Source organism: Antechinus flavipes, chromosome 3 (assembly GCF_016432865.1).
Source record: "Antechinus flavipes isolate AdamAnt ecotype Samford, QLD, Australia chromosome 3, AdamAnt_v2, whole genome shotgun sequence".
In the NCBI taxonomy this organism is placed as follows: Eukaryota; Metazoa; Chordata; class Mammalia; order Dasyuromorphia; family Dasyuridae; genus Antechinus; species Antechinus flavipes.
Genome location: NC_067400.1, coordinates 266,363,961 through 266,383,237, shown reverse-complemented (window position 1 = coordinate 266,383,237; position 19,277 = coordinate 266,363,961). Strand labels below are relative to the sequence as shown.

The following is a 19,277-nucleotide window of genomic DNA, read 5'->3' as shown; positions in this document are numbered from 1 at the left end:
TGGAAAAGTTTTAGTAGTATTAGAATAATAATTTTGAAAATCTTTGATTTATAGGAATCTTGAAGAAGAAAAATCACAAATTGGAATTAATATTACAAAATTATGATAACTACTTTGTTTCTTACTTGGCTACTCCCCTCAAGTTGATTTACTGAAGTAAGCAAAGGAACTCCTTTCTTAATAAATATCTTAATATTTTACTGTTGGAGAAATTGGATTAGGGTGAGTCAATACTATACACCCCTATGTGGTTTAGTGGATACAGTGCTGGGCCTGAAGTCAAGAAGACTTTTCTAAGTTCTAATCCAGTCTTAGACATTTACTTGTTATATGATCCTGGGTAAGTCACTTAACTCTATTTGCCTCAGGTTCCTTATCTAAATAATGAGCTAGGAGAAAGAATTAGCAAACCTCCCCTGTATGTTTGTCAAGAAAAGCCCAAATGGGATCATGAAGAGTCAAACATGACTAAAGAACAGTCATACCAATTCCTTTCTAGAGTGAACAAATAGAAGATTTCTCTTAGATGGGTCAGTATCTACTTGTCTAAATTTTGATTATTATGGTTAATTCATTTTTAAAAGAATTACCTTTGTTATTTCTTAATATTTTTAGAGAAACTGTAAATGAAGTTTTATGTTTTTGAAATGACAAAATGTTTCCTTTTCTTCTCTTCATTTATTGCTTCTAAGTTATCTATGGTAGCTTGCTCATCAAATGCATTTTCCTTGTATCTTCAAAGACACCAAATCTTCTCATATACATATATCGTGACTTTTTCCATACAAAATAATATAACATGGCATTAAACAAAGCACTGTTTAAAAAATAAAAAGGCACTATATAGTGCAAGAGCAAATTTTTAGTGACAAGAATTTTGGTAAGGAAAATGTGCATTTCACTATCACTATGAACCAACTTGTTTCAAGCTCAATTTCTTTACTTGTAAAAGGGTGATAATATACTTAATCCTAACTATATTAAAGCATTGTGAGGAAAGCATTTTGCAGACCTTTATTCTCATTTATAGAATGCTTTATTATTATTCCATGCAGTAAATAAATATTATAATGCTCAGAAGTTACTGACTAGATTTAAGTGTTAGCTTGGCCTTTGCCTATCACCCAATTTGCATTTTGGAGGCAGGCAAAAGCAAACTATAACAGAAATTTGCAAACAACCTTACTATGTCATTTGATTCTCATGATACTATTGTAAATCTTGCTTGGTTTGGATATCATTGCTCAGGGTGTGACAGTTCTTCTTTTACTTGTTCTCTAAACACTCAGTCAATCATTTAAGTAAAGTATTTAAGTGCTTAGTATGTGGCAGTCACTATACTAAGTGTTAAAGATACAAACAAAGCAAAATATTCTCTGCTCTAAAAAGCTCAAAATCTAATGAGGGATAAAAAATGCAAACAAATACATATAAACAAAATATATGAAAGACTAAAAATTGGGGTCCAGCAGAACAAACATGAGGAACTCTGGAACCTTCCAATTTTCAATTGTCACAAAAATGCTCTGTTATATGCTGTGGCATTTCCATTCCCGATTGGCCCTAGCAAAAATGCCAGAGATGGAGATCAGTTTTGTCATGTTAATGAAATAATATTCTCTGAGAGTTTTAATTTTACTATTGTTCAATTTGCAGATAAACTGGAGGCTTGAGTATTATAATTACTTCCATTCGTTTGTCCCTATTTTCACTCTAAAATGCATTGTCTTTCCCTGTATGCTCTTTCATGTGAAGATGAAATACTTATGCTATTAATTTATGCTTCTAGTCAGTTTAGTTAGTAATATTGAGGAACCCTGGAAAGTTTTAAGTTAATTGAAAATAGGTTGTAGTTAAAATAGTTGAGAAATCATAGTCTGTGATGAAATTAATTTGCCCTTAGCCACTGTGTAGAGCAAAGGGCTAGACTTGAAAGTGATCTTGTTTTTAAAAAATATTTGGTAAAGATATTTTGTTATTATTGGTTTTCTCCATAATCTTAAACATTTTATATTTATTATAATTATTAATTTTTATAATTATTTATATTTATAATTGTTAAAATTATTAATTTATGTAAATTATTACAAAAAAGTTATGGCAGATTAGATCAGAAAAATCATTTCCAAAATAACTTCCATAAGTCCCATAACATGAGACAGCTATTGCTGCTCGCAGCTTATTGTTTGCCCTTTTTCTATAAGGGGACCATGACATTAGGAGGGAGATCAAAATGAAAGCATCTTCTGTAGAAAACTTGTCTGAACACTTCAGCTTCTCTTTGGGCTAAGTCTTTTTCCTTCTTCCTCCTATCACACCACATCCTATATTAGCTTTGTAAGTGTCTTAGTTTTCCATTGTTCTCCCATTATGGCTTATTCTCTGTTTTTCACATTCATTGGGAAAAGGATCAGTTTCCACCTTGGCTGGGTACATGAGTCTCAGTAGAGGCTGACTCATCAGCTGGTAATGATTCATTCTTGGCTTTACAAATACAGGCAGAAAAGCTTGAGGGTGCATTAGATATGCCACTAAGGGAAGAAACTCATTGATTTTAGAGTAATAAAAGAGTTGATATTGCAGACAGCCAAAAGAAATTTTAGCAGAAGTTGTGATTCTGGAAGTTTTCTTATGAGAAGGATTTGAGTTATATCTTTTTTTTTCCTCCTCCTTTCTCACCCTTTATCACTTCTGATCCATTTGTGTACAGCATACTTTTGTTCAAGGTTATTTCAGTATAACATTGATCAACATTGCTTATATTTTCAGATTTTTTTTCAATGTATTGATCAGTTTATTTTATTTTTTTTTAATCTTTGCTTGAGATGGTTCCTTGGGAAAGAGAAAATATACAAAGGAAATTTTAGGTGCTAGAAAAACATAAGATGTGTTTAAAAAACAAAGCAAAATTAAAATTCAGTCAAAGCAACAAAGTAAATAAATAAGCATTTAATAAAACTAAGTGCTGGGGATACAAAGACAAAAAATAGTTCATGTTCTCAAGAAGCTTTCTCTCATAGGGAACCTGCGTACAATTTTATACAAACAAAATATATACAAGATACTTTGGGAATAATTAGAAGAGGGACAGGAAGCCATTAAAATGGAGAAAAGGTTTCTTGTAGAAGATAAGTTGTTGATTGACTGAGACTTGAAAGAAGGCAGGAAGCCAGAAGCTGAAGATGAGGAAGGAGAGAATGAGGGACAGCCAGTGAAAATTCATAGTCAAAGATAGTATCTTATACTAAGACAGCAAGGTGGTGTTATTCATTACACAGTACATCAAAAAAATTGACATAGAGGAAAGAGCCCAGAGGCTACAATTAGAAAAATTGTGTTCAGATTTGGCGTCAAACATTGACTGTGGGTAAGTTATTTCACCTGTGCTTTCCTCACTTGCATCATCTATAAAATGGGGCTGATAATAAACCTTTCTTCAGCTGTTGTGAGGATCAAATGAAAAGGTAACTCTAACGTGCTAAGCATTTTTGGTTGCTGTTGAATCACGTCTGACTTTGGAGTTTTGCTTTTACTGTACTGGTTTGCCATTTTTTTCTCTAGCTCATTTTACAGATGAGGAAACTGAGACATAGAGAGTTAAGTAATACCAAGTAAATATTTGAATTTGAAGACAATTTTGAATTCAGGAAGATATCTTCCTTGACTCTAGGCAGGTCACCCTATATCATTTGGTTGCCCACTTGGTTCATAGTTAACACTTAAAAGTTAGCACCTTAAAAAGGTTTTGCACAAAGTTAATGCAACCAAGATTGGAAGGAAAGTAGAAAACTGGGAAACAATTTTTACTGTCAATATTTCTGATAAAGGACTTATTTCTAAAATACATAGAGAACTGAATCCAATTTCCAAGAGCACAAGTCATTCCCCTGTTGATAAATGTTCAAAGGAATTGTTGGAGAAGATGTGGGAAGATTAGGTGCATTTAATGCATTGTTAGTGGAGTTGTGAACTGATTCAACCATTCTGAAGAGCAATTTGGAATTGTACCCAAAGAGCTCTAAGTCTATAAAAGGGTACTCTTTGATCCAGCAATAACACTACTAAGTCTGTATCCTAAAGAGATTATGAGGGGAAAGAACCCACATGTGCAAAAATGTTTGTAGCAGCTTTTTTTATGGTGGTAGGGAAATTGGAAGTTGAGGGGAATGTCTGAATAAATTGTGGGGTATGAATGTAATGGAATACTTTTGTGCTGTCAGAAATGATTAGCAGGCAGATTTCAGAAAAACCTGGAAAGACTGACATAAGCTGAAGCCAAATGAAGTGAGCAGAGTCTGAACATTATACACAGTAACAGTAACATTGTATGATGATCTACTTTGATAGACTTAACTCCTCTTAACAATACAATGATTTAAGACATTTCCAAAAGACTCAGGGTGGAAAATACCAACTATCAGAAAAAGAACTAAAAAGTCTAAAATATAGAGCTTTCTATTTTCACTTTCTTTTTCTTTTTCAGATTCTTCTTTCACAACATGACTAATATGTTTAATGTGATTGGATATGTATAACCTATATCAGATTGCTTGCTATATCTTGAGGTGGGAGGAAGGAAAGAAAGGAGAGAGAAAAATTTGGAACTCAAAATCTTGTAAAAGTGAATGTTGAAAACTATCTTTACCTGTGATTGTAAAAAATAAGATACTATTAAGTGAAAAAAAAACCCACACTTTTTAATTCTAGGAAAACTTTTCCTTGTCCATTAAGAGGCTCCACTGTTCTAGATCCATGCATGTGGTTGGACCAATTAAATCCTGTGGGACTGACCTCTGATTCATGATGGAGGAGCTCAGCTCTTTTGACTTTTTAACACCTTGGGGACAATTTATTTAGAGTTTATGTTTTGGCTCCTCTATTGAATATTCTATATTCTATATATAGGGAAGAAGGGAATCAGTAAGATATCCAATGAATGCTCTACAACAGGACTTCTTAAACTTTTTCCACTTGTGACCCTTTTTCACCCAAGAAATTTTTATATGACCCCAAGTATATAGATATAGATAAAATAGGTATACAAATCAAATATTTACTGATAATAGATCATGATTTTGTTACCCCTACATTCAGTTATATGAAACACAGTTTTTATTTCTTTTTCTTTTTCTTTTATTTTTTATTTTATAATAACTTTTTATTGACAGAACCCATGCCAGGGTAATTTTTTTACAACATTATTACAACATTGCACTCGCTTCTGTTCCGACTTTTTCCCTCCCTCCCTTCCTCCATCCTCTCCCCCAGATGGCAAGCAATCCTATACATGTTAAATATTTCACAGTATATCCTAGATACAATATATGTGTGCAGAACCAAACAGTTCTCTTGTTGCACAGGGAGAATTGAATTCAGAAGGTAAAAATAACCCGGGAAGAAAAACAAAAATGCAAATAGTTTACATTCATTTCTCAGTGTTCTTTCTTTGGGTGTAGCTGCTTCTGTTCATCATTGGTCAATTAAAACTGAGTTAGATTTTCTCTTTGTTGAAGAAATCCACTTCCATCAGAATACATCTTCATACAGTATTATTGCTGAGGTATATAATGATCTCCTGGTTCTGCTTATTTCACTTAACATCAGTTCATGTAAGTCTCACCAGGCCTCTCTGTATTCATCCTGCTGGTCATTTCTTACAGAACAATAATATTCCATAATATTCATATACCACAATTTATTCAGCCATTCTCCAATTGATGGGCATCCATTCATTTTCCAGCTTCTAGCCATTACTAACAGGGCTACCACAAACATTTTGGCACATACAGGTTCCTTTCCCTTCTTTAGTATTTCTTTGGGACATAAGCCCAGTAGTAGCACTGCTGGATCAAAGAGTATGCACAGTTTGGTAACTTTTGGGGCATAATTCCAGATTGCTCTCCAGAATGGTTGGATCCGTTCACAACTCCACCAACAATGCATCAGAAAACACCTAAAACTTGCAGGCACAAATTGATAGTAAGATTTGAAATAAATTTAAATAAATCTAAAAAGATAAAATCCCAGAGATTAATCTCTTTGAATTGGTCTCGATAACTGCAGCCCATATTTATCTAACCTATCTCTCTTCCACTAATTTTTGTAATTAGACTTCAAATTAGGAGGACCTGAATTAAAATGCAGCCTAACATACTCACTAATTATTTAGTCCTTCACTTATCTTCTGTTTGCCTCAGTTTTTTCATCTGTAAAATAGGGATAATAACATCTGCTTGCAAGAGATGTTACAAGGATAAAATGAGATAGTATTATAAAATACTTAGCATGATGCCTGGCATATAGTTAGGGATATAAAAATACTAGATGTATAATGAGTATATTATTTTATTATTCACTGACTGTTCAGTTCAGCAATACCTATACATGTAAGACTCTGCTAGGCAAAAGAAAGTGCATTTTAATGAGAATGTAGCATCAATTAATCAATATATTAAATCTGCTGTTTACTTGGTACTCTATTGGATTTGAGATGTTTTTGTCATTTATGAGAGAACCACTGACATATTGGGATGATGTCTTTATTGGGTACTTTACTTGAATTGGATTTAAGCAAGATGGAGTTGCACAAAATTATCAGACTCACTATCTCATTCTGAGTCAACATTGAGGGGGCAAGACAAAAGTCAGTATCTGACACTACATATCCCTAATCTATTCTTACCCTTGCCCTATTTCACAGTGCTATTTCAGTCACCTTCATAGCCACTGGAACAAATTGTTCTCATCCATCCATTCTGCCAGGGATCTCTTCACATGCTTGGGGTAGATTATCCCCCTAACTCACCAACGGTTTTAAAGCTTGTCAGTTCCCCTAAGCCTGGTTTACTTTGTCTGCTGAGACAGTTTACCAGCATGTGGCTGCTGTACCTGCTACTGCATGAAAGTTGGGTGAATCCGGTGGACTCCAAAGGTGGATAAACAACCCTGAGAAGGGCTCAGCAAGTCCTCACACCAGAGATGCTAGACCTCCTGAACATTTAGAAATAAAAAGACATGAATAAAACAATTTCTGTGTACATGGAGCTTACTTTCCAATGGGGGCATGTTAAATAGGTAAGTATTTAGAGAATAGGTTCATATATTTAAAGCTGGACTGGATCTTAGATATTATTGAGTCCATCCCCTTCATTTCTTATATGAAGAAAGAGAAACCCAAAGAATTGCCTAAGATAACAGCTAATTAAATATGTAGGATGGCATTTGAATTAAGTTCCTTCTGATACTAAAGACATTGCTCTATTTGCCATATACTCTGCTGCGTCTCTCAATATAAATCAAAACTATATAGTTTATTACAAATTAGTTTGTGATCAAGGGCAAATCTTTTAAAATTAAGTCACATAATTGAATGTGGGAATCATGAAATTATGATTTACCATCAGTAAAGGTTTGATTTGTATACCTATTTTATGTACCATATACACTTGGGTGAAAAGGGATCAGAAGTGAAAAAAAGTTCAAGAAGTCCTGTTCAAGGGCACTAGCATTTGGACACTTCAGGAGAGGTTTCATATAAACAGTGGCATTTGAATTGTGTCTAAAAGGAAGAGAGAGAACTCACAGAGGTGGAAGTGAGAGCAGAGTACATTGCAAACTTGGGAAGGAGACAATGCAAAGATATGGATATGGTAGATGAAATGCCATGTGTGAGGATCAGAGAGAAAGTCTTCTTGGTGACATCACAGAGTTAAGGAGGAAAGGTGGGAACTGAAGTAATAATATACAGTGAGGTTGGAAAAATAACTGTGACCAGGTTGGGAAGGGCTTAATTTAAAGCCTTACTAAAGAGTTTATATTTGATGTTAGAGCCTTTACTGAAGGTTTAGTATTATATTCTGGGGAAAAGGAAATAGATTAGTTCACTAATTTTACACATAAATAAACTGAGGTCCAAAGAGTTTTATTCGCCATAGGTCAAATAGACAGTTACAAGACCAAGACTTAGAATGCATGCTTTTAGTCCATTTTTTATTTGACAGCACTTACTATACAATTTAGCACAATTTATATTTTTTTAGCCTCTAATTGCTTCCTATAGGCATGTTACTTATCCTCATGTAAGTCATAAACTTGTGGGCAGAGACCGTGTCTTATGCTTCTTTTATTGCCCTTGAAGTGTTAGGTAATGGCTAGTACCTCTCCAAAAAATTGCTAGTTAATTGATTGTTTCCTCTCTTCATTAAGGGTTCAGTGCTGTTCAAGTGAGTAAGAAGCACTATTGAATTTTTTTTCCAATCTTTGTATGTTTTGTTCATGCCTTTGGGAAAAATGAAACAGCAAGATTTTTCTTACCCTTTTTTACGTGTGTGTGTGTGTGTGTGTGTGTGTGTGTGTGTGTGTTTGAGACCACATGCATTTGTGGAGGTGTATTTTTTTCTCCTAAGTTTCTGTTCTATGTTCTGTTAATTCTCTATTCATTAAGGAGTTTGATGTGATTTCATTGGTGTACAGAAAAAAAACTAGTTTTAATAATGCAATCTATAGTAATCTATAATTTATGATCTTTGTTGACAAGAGCCACACAACCAGTATGTGTCAAAGTTAAGGATGTCAACCCAGGTCTTCTTGACTTCCAGCTGGACTTTATCCAGTAAACCATATTGCTTATCTAATCATTAAATTATATAGTTTAATAGAGATAACATAGCCTGGGATGTGTGCTTAATCATGCCTCTGTCAATTTCATTAGCATCCCAAAGGTTGATGCTTTCAATTAATGTGCAGAAAATATATTGAAATTAATAGAGAATTAAACTATATTTGACCAAGGGATGGAGAACAAACAAGTTGATAAGGAGAATGTGCTAGAATTTAAACTGTAGCTGGGATCTCTAAGCATTTTCTGCAGCTGAGAGCTAAGTAGAGTAGTCTGCTACACAAACTTCAGATTAGGGGTGGGTAGTAAGGTGGGGAGGCAGGAGAAGAAATACATACAGAGCACAACTATCCATTTTGCATTGAGGTTAGACATCATGTCTCATGTACTTATGTCACAAAGAAAAGATTACTATTAAAGCAAATAGTTTTTGTAAACCAAAAGGAAAAGCTCACATTTACTATATAAAAGTCTGGATTTCAGAAAACTCATCCTAATTCACAAATTAACCTATTCAAAACTGATGTGTTTATATCATGTTTTATACAGGATCATTTTCATCCAGGGGCCTACTTAAAACCAAAGAGAAAAGTCATGGAGAGGGGTAAGTTACTCTTTACTTTTAGGTGGTGTTAATGTTGCAAGTTATTTTAGGATTAGCCTACCCCCAGGGCAGACAATTCTATTTTTAATGTGAAGTTCTTTTGAGGGAATTTTTTGTGTTCTTGTTGTACAAGGTCACAAGGTTTTTACCTGGGTAGGTAAATTCAACCTCTGCCCAACTCAGGTATGTGAAGTAAGTGATTTGGAGCAAACCACATGCAGCTAATAATAAACTCCTGCCTATGGCCTCCTATTAGCAAAGATAGAAATATGCTGCCCTCCTTCTTTCTTCTTTCACTTTTTTCTCTTTTGGAGAGCTACCATACATTGATGTTACCATGGATGAAGGAGGAAAGGGAATTCTAAATTAATCCTGGTCCTCTTGGTAACAACTCTCCCTCTTAGATTTTGAATAGCTCCTGATTCCCATTTTTTTTCTTTTTTGCAACTCTGTAATAGTTATGGTATAATGCTGTTGTAATTATTATAATTGTAATAATAATTATACAAATTATTGTAATTTTTAATTATTCATTTACCAGACAATGAGCTCCTTGGGGATAGGGAATATTGTTTTATTAAAAATTTTCCCTTTCTCCTGTGCTTTGCATACAGATGCTTAAATATTTGCCAAGAATTATGCAGAAGCCAAGTTCATTTATTCTTTTCATTGTTGTTCATATATCAGTATGAACTTAATGAATTTCCAATAGCCTATAGAGTTGAATTGGATTTAAAATAAACCTAAAATTGTTGTTTCATTGTGGGAACTATTTAGGAAGAACCACTGAAATATGTAAGGAATTCTGTATTTCAGGTTGTTAGATAGAAATGGTTTTGTTTCTATTGATGTGGAAAACAAAAAACAACAACAAGAAAACATACATTAAGGGCATGTATGTACTAGCCAGAGAGCAATGGAAAAATTCATGATGGTATGAAATGGGCTGCAGCATATAAACACAAGGAAGAAGTCTGGGGAAGAACAGGAAAAAAGAATGTCATCAAGGAATGATAGGAAGAGGAAAAAGGACTGATCATATATTAAGATCTAAGGATGATAGGTATAGGATTAGTGCTATATTAGTACTCTTGAGTAGTCAGAACAAAGAGAAGAAGGCTTCCACAAAACCTGGCAAACTTTTAGGACAAAAGTTGCACTGAATGGGCTTTATGAGAAGAAACTCTTAATATTGATGACATTCACAAATCCATTTGAGAATGTACTTTCACTGCCCCTGTTTAATCTTGCTATCTTTACAGTATACTTAATGTTAATGTAATCCTGAATTCCTAATACAATTTCAATGAGGATATAGTATAAATAATTTTTTAAATATGTTGCTTGTGCGATATCTAATATTGTATTTAGTAGTTTGAATCAATGTTAAATAGCTATATTGGGTTGTAATTTTATTTTTCTGCTTTCTCTTGTTTGAGTATCAACATCACATTTACTTTTTGAAGAAATATGGGAGAATTATTTAATACTCAAATATTATAACACCCTATTTTTTTTTCTTGGAATGTTTTATAGAATTCAACTATAATGTCATCTCAGATTTTTCTCTTTGAAAATTCATTTATAGTTTAGTCAATTTTCTTTTCTGAGGCTGAAGAATTTAAAATTTACATTATATGTTCCATTAATTAGTATTTTATTTTAAAGTATTTATCATTTCATTTAAATGATCATTTTTGCTTCATGCATTTGAGTAAAAGAGTTTTCTATCATTTTTCTTCATTTGTCATTAATTTTTTTCCCATAGTGTGTATTTTGTATTTATTTGGGTTTTGGAAAAAAAAAATTGGTATTAATTTTCTTAATTGCAAGCCCAATACATTGATACTTGCTTCTTTGGTTGAAAGTGATTGTAGTTGTAAAGTTTTATTTATTGTCTTATTGCTATACTTTTCTTTGATAGAACTCGTTATTATTTCTACAATTTGTTTGATCCATACTTTTTTAGGATTGTATTATTTAGTGCATATTTAAGTTTGAATTCTTTCCTCAAAAACTGATTATAGTTTTTATTCTCTCCTGAATAGTAAAAGATATGTTTAACATATTTGCTTTTCTATACTTGTTTAAGTTTTTTGTACTTTAGTGATATGGTTTTGTGACTAAAGGTACCATAAGTATACTGCTCTTATGATGCCCATTTAGTAAATACCAGAGGTAGAATATATTTAACATTTCCAAAATTGTGTTCAAATTCTTTCTTACTTATTTTTTAAACTGTTTTTCTTGAAAGGGGGATCTTTTAAAATTATTTATTATTTTTTCTGTTTGTTGTTCCCTGTATTTTAATGAATTTTTGCTTTTGATTTTTATATAGTGTCTTTTGGTATATATTTATATTTAGCATTAGTGTTTTTATTTCCTTATTCATTGACCCATTAAGCATAATGTAGTTTCTTTTTTGTTTCTTTTAATTGTTTTTATTGTCTTATTTGAAATCATGATTATCACCTCTATTTTTTTTAAATTCATCTGAAATGTAAAAATTTTTTTTTGTTTCAATAGCTCAACACCATACTTCTCACTACCTTCCTTTTTTATGGATAAGTTGATCCTATTTACATTCATGGTTATGATTGATAATTGTGTTTTCCCTATTCTTATTACCCCTTTTAATTTTCACCTCTTTGTCTGTCCTTCATCCCTCTACAAAATAAAAGATATTGAAAGAAACTGAATAGAATTCATGCTAGTAATCTATAATTAGTTGTCTGATCCTATTCTTTTCCTTCCCACCCAGTCCAGCCTTTTGATCAGTCTTGTTTTGCTTTTGATTCTTCCTTTCTTAATTCTTCCTTCCTCTGAAACTCCTTTCTCTCCATTCCTATTTTCCCCATTGAGTTGAATGCATTTTTGTAACACCAAATGTAGTGTGTGTGTGTGTGTGTGTGTGTGTGTGTGTGTGTGTGTGTGTTTAATCTTCCTTTGGTTCAGATAAAAGGGGAGTTCATGTTATGCTTGCTCTCTACTACTTCCATTTGTAAAATCTTCTGCTTCTTGTATTTATTTTGCACAATATTCCTTCCTATATGTGTATCTTATAGAGGCAATGCTTTTGAGAGCAGCGACTTGTTCCATTTTTATCTCTATCTCTAGCTAGCAGCTTAAAACATACTTGTTTGGTTTGGTTGACATTTAGTAGCAAAGTAATACCAAAACAACTATTTTGTAGGACTTCTTTGACTAAAAAGAATACATTAGTTTCTATATTAGTCTGACTTCAAAACATATTAAGTAATTTTAGGCTGTTGAATGAAAAAAATAAGAGACTGAGTTACTTTAAATTCTTCTGTGAAAAAAAGTATTCTTTGGGAAGCTGCCAAGATGAATTCATTACTTCTGTACTCGAGACCCACATTTTCTCTGTTTCTTTTAGTAGTAGAAAACAAATTACTCTAATGTTGGGTTTATGCCATTATGGGTAGGGACATTATTGGCAGAAACTCTTGGGATTCTGATTTAGTTTTAGGAATTCCTGAACCCACGATTTTAGTGAAGTTAGACCAGTTTTTTTGGCTGCCTTTGCTGGGAGTTTTAGTTGTTATTTAAATTTTGGGTTTTTGATGAAGATATCTTCCCTGTTCCTAGCTAATAGAATAATGATATGAATACTAGAGTGGAGGAAGGAAAGAGAATAAGTATTTATTTAGGCTACTTTGTTTCAGACACTCTGCAAAGTGCTTACTGTATGATCCTGGGCATGTCATCTCTAGGTTTCTTTCAATTGTAAAATGGGGATAATAATAGCACCGATCTCTCAGGGTAGTTAAGGATCAAATAATAAAATATTTGTAAAGTAAATAGCCCAGTGCCTGGTACATAGTAGATGGTATATAACTACTTTTGGAGAATGAACAAGTAACTGGAGCCCTCATTGGAGGTAAGAAGAGAGAGTATCTCTGGCATGAAGGGCAGGCAGTTCAAAGTCATGGTGATGGGTTTTGCTACCAGGGAGCAATCCCCAGCAAGATCTACCTAGCTTAGAAGACTTTGTTTGGAGCACAAGACTATGTTTGTGATGGTCCGTAATGTAAACACATAGAGGCTCATTACTGGTAAACAGGCCACTTGGTGAGGTGTCCTTGCATTGTGGCAAATTATGGAACAAAAACTCAGAAGGACCCTTAATTTTTGCATGACCACTTTCTCTTTCAGCAATAATAGTAGAACAGAAGGTTAAGAATCACTATTTGTAAATTACTTCTTAAATATGAACTTTACTGTTAGCATCCCAAATGTGAAATCCCTATCCAGTGACCAACAAGTACACATATTTCTTAATTATATAAATTTCAATTCTTTTCCTCCAAATATTAGAAAGCATAGATAGCCATGTGGAAGGTTTGCTCACAGCTTTGAGACAAGTAAAAGAGCTACCACAGTTGCTTTTATTGTGTGTTTAAAGGCAACGAGAAGCATTTCATGGGACATTTGGTTTGAAGAAATATGCTATAAAAATCATTCTATATATTTTTATGGTTATGGAAGAGATTGTAAATTAAGTCCATAAAAACCAACCAAAAGAAAATATATTAGAGGTAGAGTAAGAATCTAGAATTTCTCATCAAGTTGTCATTGTTGCCCCTGATCAACTTGTACCCATCTACTCTTTGGGACTGAAATCCGTTTCACTGTATATTTTTTGCTTATCTAATGAATCATAGAATTACAGCTTTAGACCTGGAAACAATCTTAGAGGTCAAATACTCCAACCCATACTTAAATTATGAGCCTTATCTAGAACAAGTGACATCTGCCTTAAGACTTATAAGCACGAGCAAGTCATTATTTCCTGAAAGGTATCATATTATAACAGTTGTATAAAATAGTCATGTATGAAGTCAATGAGAGTGTAATGGCTCTCTTTTCCTGATAAAGAGATCTAATAAATTCTGTTTCAAAATCATATTCCAGACCCAAGATGGTATAGTAGCAGAAAGCAATACAGCTCAGCACCCCTCATCCCCAAAACTCTTCCAAACATGTATTAGACTGAGTCCTGATAGAGAAATCCAAGAAGTCATAAGGAGTCAAAAAGAAAACTGACACTGGGGATGAGGTATGGCTAGGAATACAGGCACTCTGCTGGGTATCAGGGCAGCAGTAGATTTCAGACTTATACTGGGGTTCCATGTAATTGATAGCTTTGTCATGTACTATTCAGTCCTAAGCTCCAGATTTCAGGGATGAGCTGCAGAAAGGTACCTCTACCCAGTTGTGGCATTCTGAGGTAAGAAAGTACCACAGGTTCTAGGCTTGAGGAGGAATTTCAATAGCAAGCAGCAGCACAGTAAGTCCAACACCAGGAGTAGAGCTGTATTTCAGTTCTGGCTTCTAGTCCAGTCTGAAGTCTACAAAGGAAAAACCAGAACAATAATCCTAAAACAAAGGAAAGCCTACAATTTTGTCACTTGGAACCACCAGTTTTCCAGCTGTCTAATAGTGACTGTCAAGCAACTGTTGGTCTGCTGTTGCTCAGAACCAAAACCAGGTCAGGAATTTGCAGAGTTCAGATCCAGGGAGCAGTAAGTCATCAGAGTTTGCCCTAGATCAAACTACTTTGGGAAAACTGAAAGTTTACAGATTCCCCAGACTGAATATTTCCTGAGATCTTGGAATAACACAATACTCAATACTCCCAAGGAAGCAGCAGGATCAGCCCAAAGCTTCCCTCCAGAAATGCACAGAGGCCAGGGCCTAATATCAAGCTTGAAGTCAGGAAATAGTCTGTAAGAAAAAAGGAAACAAAAACAATTAGTCTTACCATAAAAAACTTTTATGGTTTGAACTTAGGATGACTTAGAACTATTCCAAAATATCTACACTTACTGCCTTAAAAGAAAACTATATTAGCAGATGAAGTAAGAAGTTTGTTTTTAAGAGTTTAAAGTGGTATTTTTCAATTAAATAAGAGTACTAGACAGGAAAAAATTAGAAAAGAAATGAGAACTATAGAAGAAAGAATTGGAAAGGTAATTAAGTAGCTTGGCACAGAAGGAATCAAACCTTGCCCAAGCAACAAATTCCAGAAAATCATAACCCAAATTGAAGCCAGTGGCTCTATGACGCAACAATAAATATTAAAAAAGTCAAAAGAAGGGAAAAAAATTTGAAAGTATTTCATAGCAAAATAACTAACTTCATAACCAGTTTAAGAAAAAAAATTAAGTTATTAAACTACCTTAATGCCACAACCAATGAAAGAATATATATAGGATATTAAGAAATTATAAAAAGAAAACTATCCACATATTTCTTTAAATCAGGGCAAAGTAGAAATAGGAAAAATCCACTGGTCCCCTTCTGGTAGAAAACCAAAAATAAACATTGTAGTCAAAATTCAGAAAGCAACTTGTTCTTTTATGTTCTTTTTATTCTAGCTGAGTAAAAGATATTGTTTTTGCATGATGGTTTTCTGACCCAAAATGTTTTTGTCAAAAAGTAAAACTTCATTTTCTTAGCCATAATGGTAAATTTTTTTGTTAGTTAGAGATTCCATTTTAATTGAACATATGTAAAAATCAGATTTTCTGTATAGCATCACCAGAAATTGTTGGAACAACTTGAAAAACAATTCATTAGTTAAATATTGGCATATTATATTGCATTCCAGCAGACTAAAATGGTGATAGCTTCTTGTGCCAATGTCAAGGTCAAACTATTTTTAGAGCTAATTTTAACCCTAACTTTGGGAGGCTATGGTTGAAATCCTAAATGTTTTTATTTTGAATTTGTTATGCACCTTACATTTGTTGTTGAGTTGTAAACCATTTTATTTTATTTTTTTAAGATGACAGTTTTCCACAATATCTAGCATGACAAAGAAAACTTTGAAATGTAGCTTGAGACCATTGCTGATAAATGTCTGTCTTTTTTCAAAGATGAAAACTTTCTCTGGTCATTTTTAATCCTCTCCAAATGTGATTATTGTTGTTAAATTGTTTTAATAATGTCTTACTCTTTATAGCTCCATAACTCTGCTTGAGAATTTCTCCCCCCCCCCATTCCCTTTCTCCCTCCCTCCTTCCCTTTCCTCTTTCTCTTTCTTTCTCCCTTCCTTCTTGATTTTCTTAGCAAAGATACTGTAGTGATTTGCTATTTCTTTCTCTAATTTATTTTACAGATGTAGGAAACTGAAGTAAATGGTGACTTGTCTAGGGTTAAACAGCTAATTAAGTATTTGAAGTCATATTTAAACTTGGATCTTCTAGATTTTTGATCTAGTACCCTATATTCACTGTGCCATCCAACTGCCCAAGTTTGTCATTCCAGAGCTTTATGCTGTCCTGAAGGTGTTATCAGGCCACAAGTATAAGCCCCATCCATGTTTATTGTCAACTCTTCAAAACTAATCTAAGGTCAGCTCCATCTACCTACAGAATAATGAAGTCTTTGACTATAGCAGTCCATCAGTGGCAGCAAGTGGGTTTCATCTTGAAATGCTATCAATAAGATTTGAAATCCTCTAATTTTTTTTTTAATTTCTATCAGCTCAATTTCTACTACATCCTTTCTCCTAGAAAATCATCCCTTATTTTTTTTTTTTGTATGATCAAAAAAACAAAAAAACTCCAGCAAACTTGATAAATCCTTTTAATATTTTTAAACTGAGGTAGACCCCTTTATTTTTGTAAGAAATCAACTTGGTCATATATACCATATTTTTCCTTATCTCCAATTTTAGGCCCCTGGGGGAATATTAAGCACTCTCTTCAAGCTTTATTCTCAGTGTCTTTTACCACTAAATAATCCTAAAATGTCAAGGCGGTGGAGTTCCTAATGGCCTCCTAAATGTCGTTTAAAAATCCTAGATAATTCTTTCCTTTAGCACAGTTAGACAATTCTGAAATTAGAATCTAGTGGGGACTGGGAGAAGAAGGTCCAGTTCTTCAACAGCCTTTTGACCCTGAAGATCTCTTATCATCCCTAAATAAAGTAATTATGAAAATTCAACAAATGATAATTTTCAGCATTTATATTAAATAATAGTAATAGCTAATACTTAATAACATTTACAATGTGCCAAACTAAGCATTTTACAATTATTATCTCATTTATCCTCTTCAGAGAATAGTTATTTCCCCCCCCTTCCTCTAATTAATTATTTATTTTTTTACCATTTTTTCTTTTAAGATTTTGAGTTCTGAATTTTTTCATCTCATTAGCTTTTCCCCTGGGTTTTTAGAATGTAGGCACTGATATTAACTATATATGTAAAATCATACAAAATATTTCTATATTAATCATGTTGCAAAAAATAAAAAGTAAAGTGAAAAACATTTATGTTTTAATTTATACTCGAAGTTTATCAGTTCTCTCCCTGAAGATGGATAGCTTTTTTTTTTTTTAATCATGAGTCCATTGGAATTGTCTTGGATCATTATATTATAGTAGCTAAATTGTTTACAGTTGAACATAATTACAATATTGTTGCTTTTTGAAATAATGTATTGGTTCTGCTCACTTCACTGTATCACTTCATATGGGTTTTTTCAGGTTTTTCTGAAATCATTCAGCTTGTCATTTTTTATAGCATAATAGTTTCCATCATAATCATATATATATTACAATAATTGATAGGCATTCCTTCAATTTCCAATTCTTTGCCATCACAAAAAGAACAACTCTAGATATTTTTGTGTAACTAGGTCCCTTCCCCATTTCTTTGATTTATTGGTATCTTGTAGTCATATCATTGGGTCAGTGGAATTATTTTCTTTCAGGAATTTTTGTGCCTCTTTTACCATTAGCCATTTCTGGTTTTTTAAAGTTTTATTTTCCTTAGTAAATTTTTTGTGCACCTTTTGCTGCACTTCTAATTTCCTTTTCATAATTTTCTTGCATCACTCATTTCTTTTCCCAATTTTCGCCATTCTAATCTTATTCCTTATCTTATTTTTGTTCCATAACTCTTTCAGGAATTATTGTTGGGCTTGTGTTTAATTTGCAGTTTTTTTTTTTTTTTTTGAGGCTTTGCTTGTAGCTGTTTTGACATCATTGTCTTCTGATTTTGTGTCTTGATATTCCTGGTCACCATCGTACTTTTTTAGAATTGGGTTCTTTTTTTTTTTTTTTTTTTTTTTTTGCTCATTTTTCCTACTTGACTTGAACTTGAGCTCTGTTTACCTGGGGTGAGGAAGCACTTACCCATGCTCCAGGATTTTTCATGCTTTTTTCAGAGCTAATTCTTTCAGAATGGTATTATCCTGGGAGAGAGATGATCATTATTCTCCTGGTCTATGAGTTGGCATTTATTTACTTAGGAAAAATTCTTGGCTCATCACAAATGTTTTTCTCTACCCTGGAACTGGGACTGAGCTCCCCACTGCTTTATGATGGACCAGAAGCATTCCTCTCAGCTATGGAATTACAACCCACTAAGATTCATGGGCAATACAGTTGCCAAAAAATATCTGATCCTGTGCTCACTGTGAGCTCAGGATTCCTATAATCCCTTTCAGATAACTTGTCCCATCCCTTTACTGTCTCAGGGCTGTGGGCTCCTGATGCTTCTGCTACTGTTTTAGTCCCCTTTGAGACCCATGGCTGGTGTTGCTTCTTCTTGCTCTCTGGTTTGACCCCCATCCCAGTGACACAGTCCTTTCCTCCAAAATTGTATTGGGTTGTAAAATTAAGCACCTTGACCTTTTGTTGGCTAAGTTTCTCTAGAGTTCAGTATGATATTATTCTAAAACTGTTTGAAGGGTAATCTTGAGAGAGTTTAGATGGATTGCTGCCTTTACTCTTTCATCCTGACTTCACCCCAGGGGATGGTTCTTAAAGAACATTTACATGTGCCTTAACTAGCTTAAAGAAAGAAAAAAAAAATGGGGAAAAAAAAGAAATTATTATTTTTAAAATTTCATTTGATTTTGAAGTGAATTCTAGTGGCTACACTCAAAACAATTTCCTTTCTACTCTCCTTTCTTGTAAGCATTTAGCATTCATAGGAACTTGGACACTATTGTGGTTCATCTTTCTCTGTGTCTCTTCCCCAGCTTTGGCAATAACAGTCTGCTCCAGTCCTTCCACATC

General features: G+C 33.5%; 1 protein-coding gene across 1 annotated transcript in view; it reads left to right on the top strand.

The window, feature by feature from the left end:
• PRRG1 (proline rich and Gla domain 1) overlaps positions 1–19,277 on the top strand; it is a 126,139-nt gene that overhangs the window by 39,871 nt on the left and 66,991 nt on the right. Inside the window, exon 2 of the mRNA XM_051985049.1 lies at positions 9,167–9,221. Within this exon, the coding sequence (XP_051841009.1) occupies positions 9,212–9,221 (10 nt within the window). The 5' untranslated portion in view covers positions 9,167–9,211. The remainder of the gene's footprint in view (positions 1–9,166; positions 9,222–19,277) is intronic.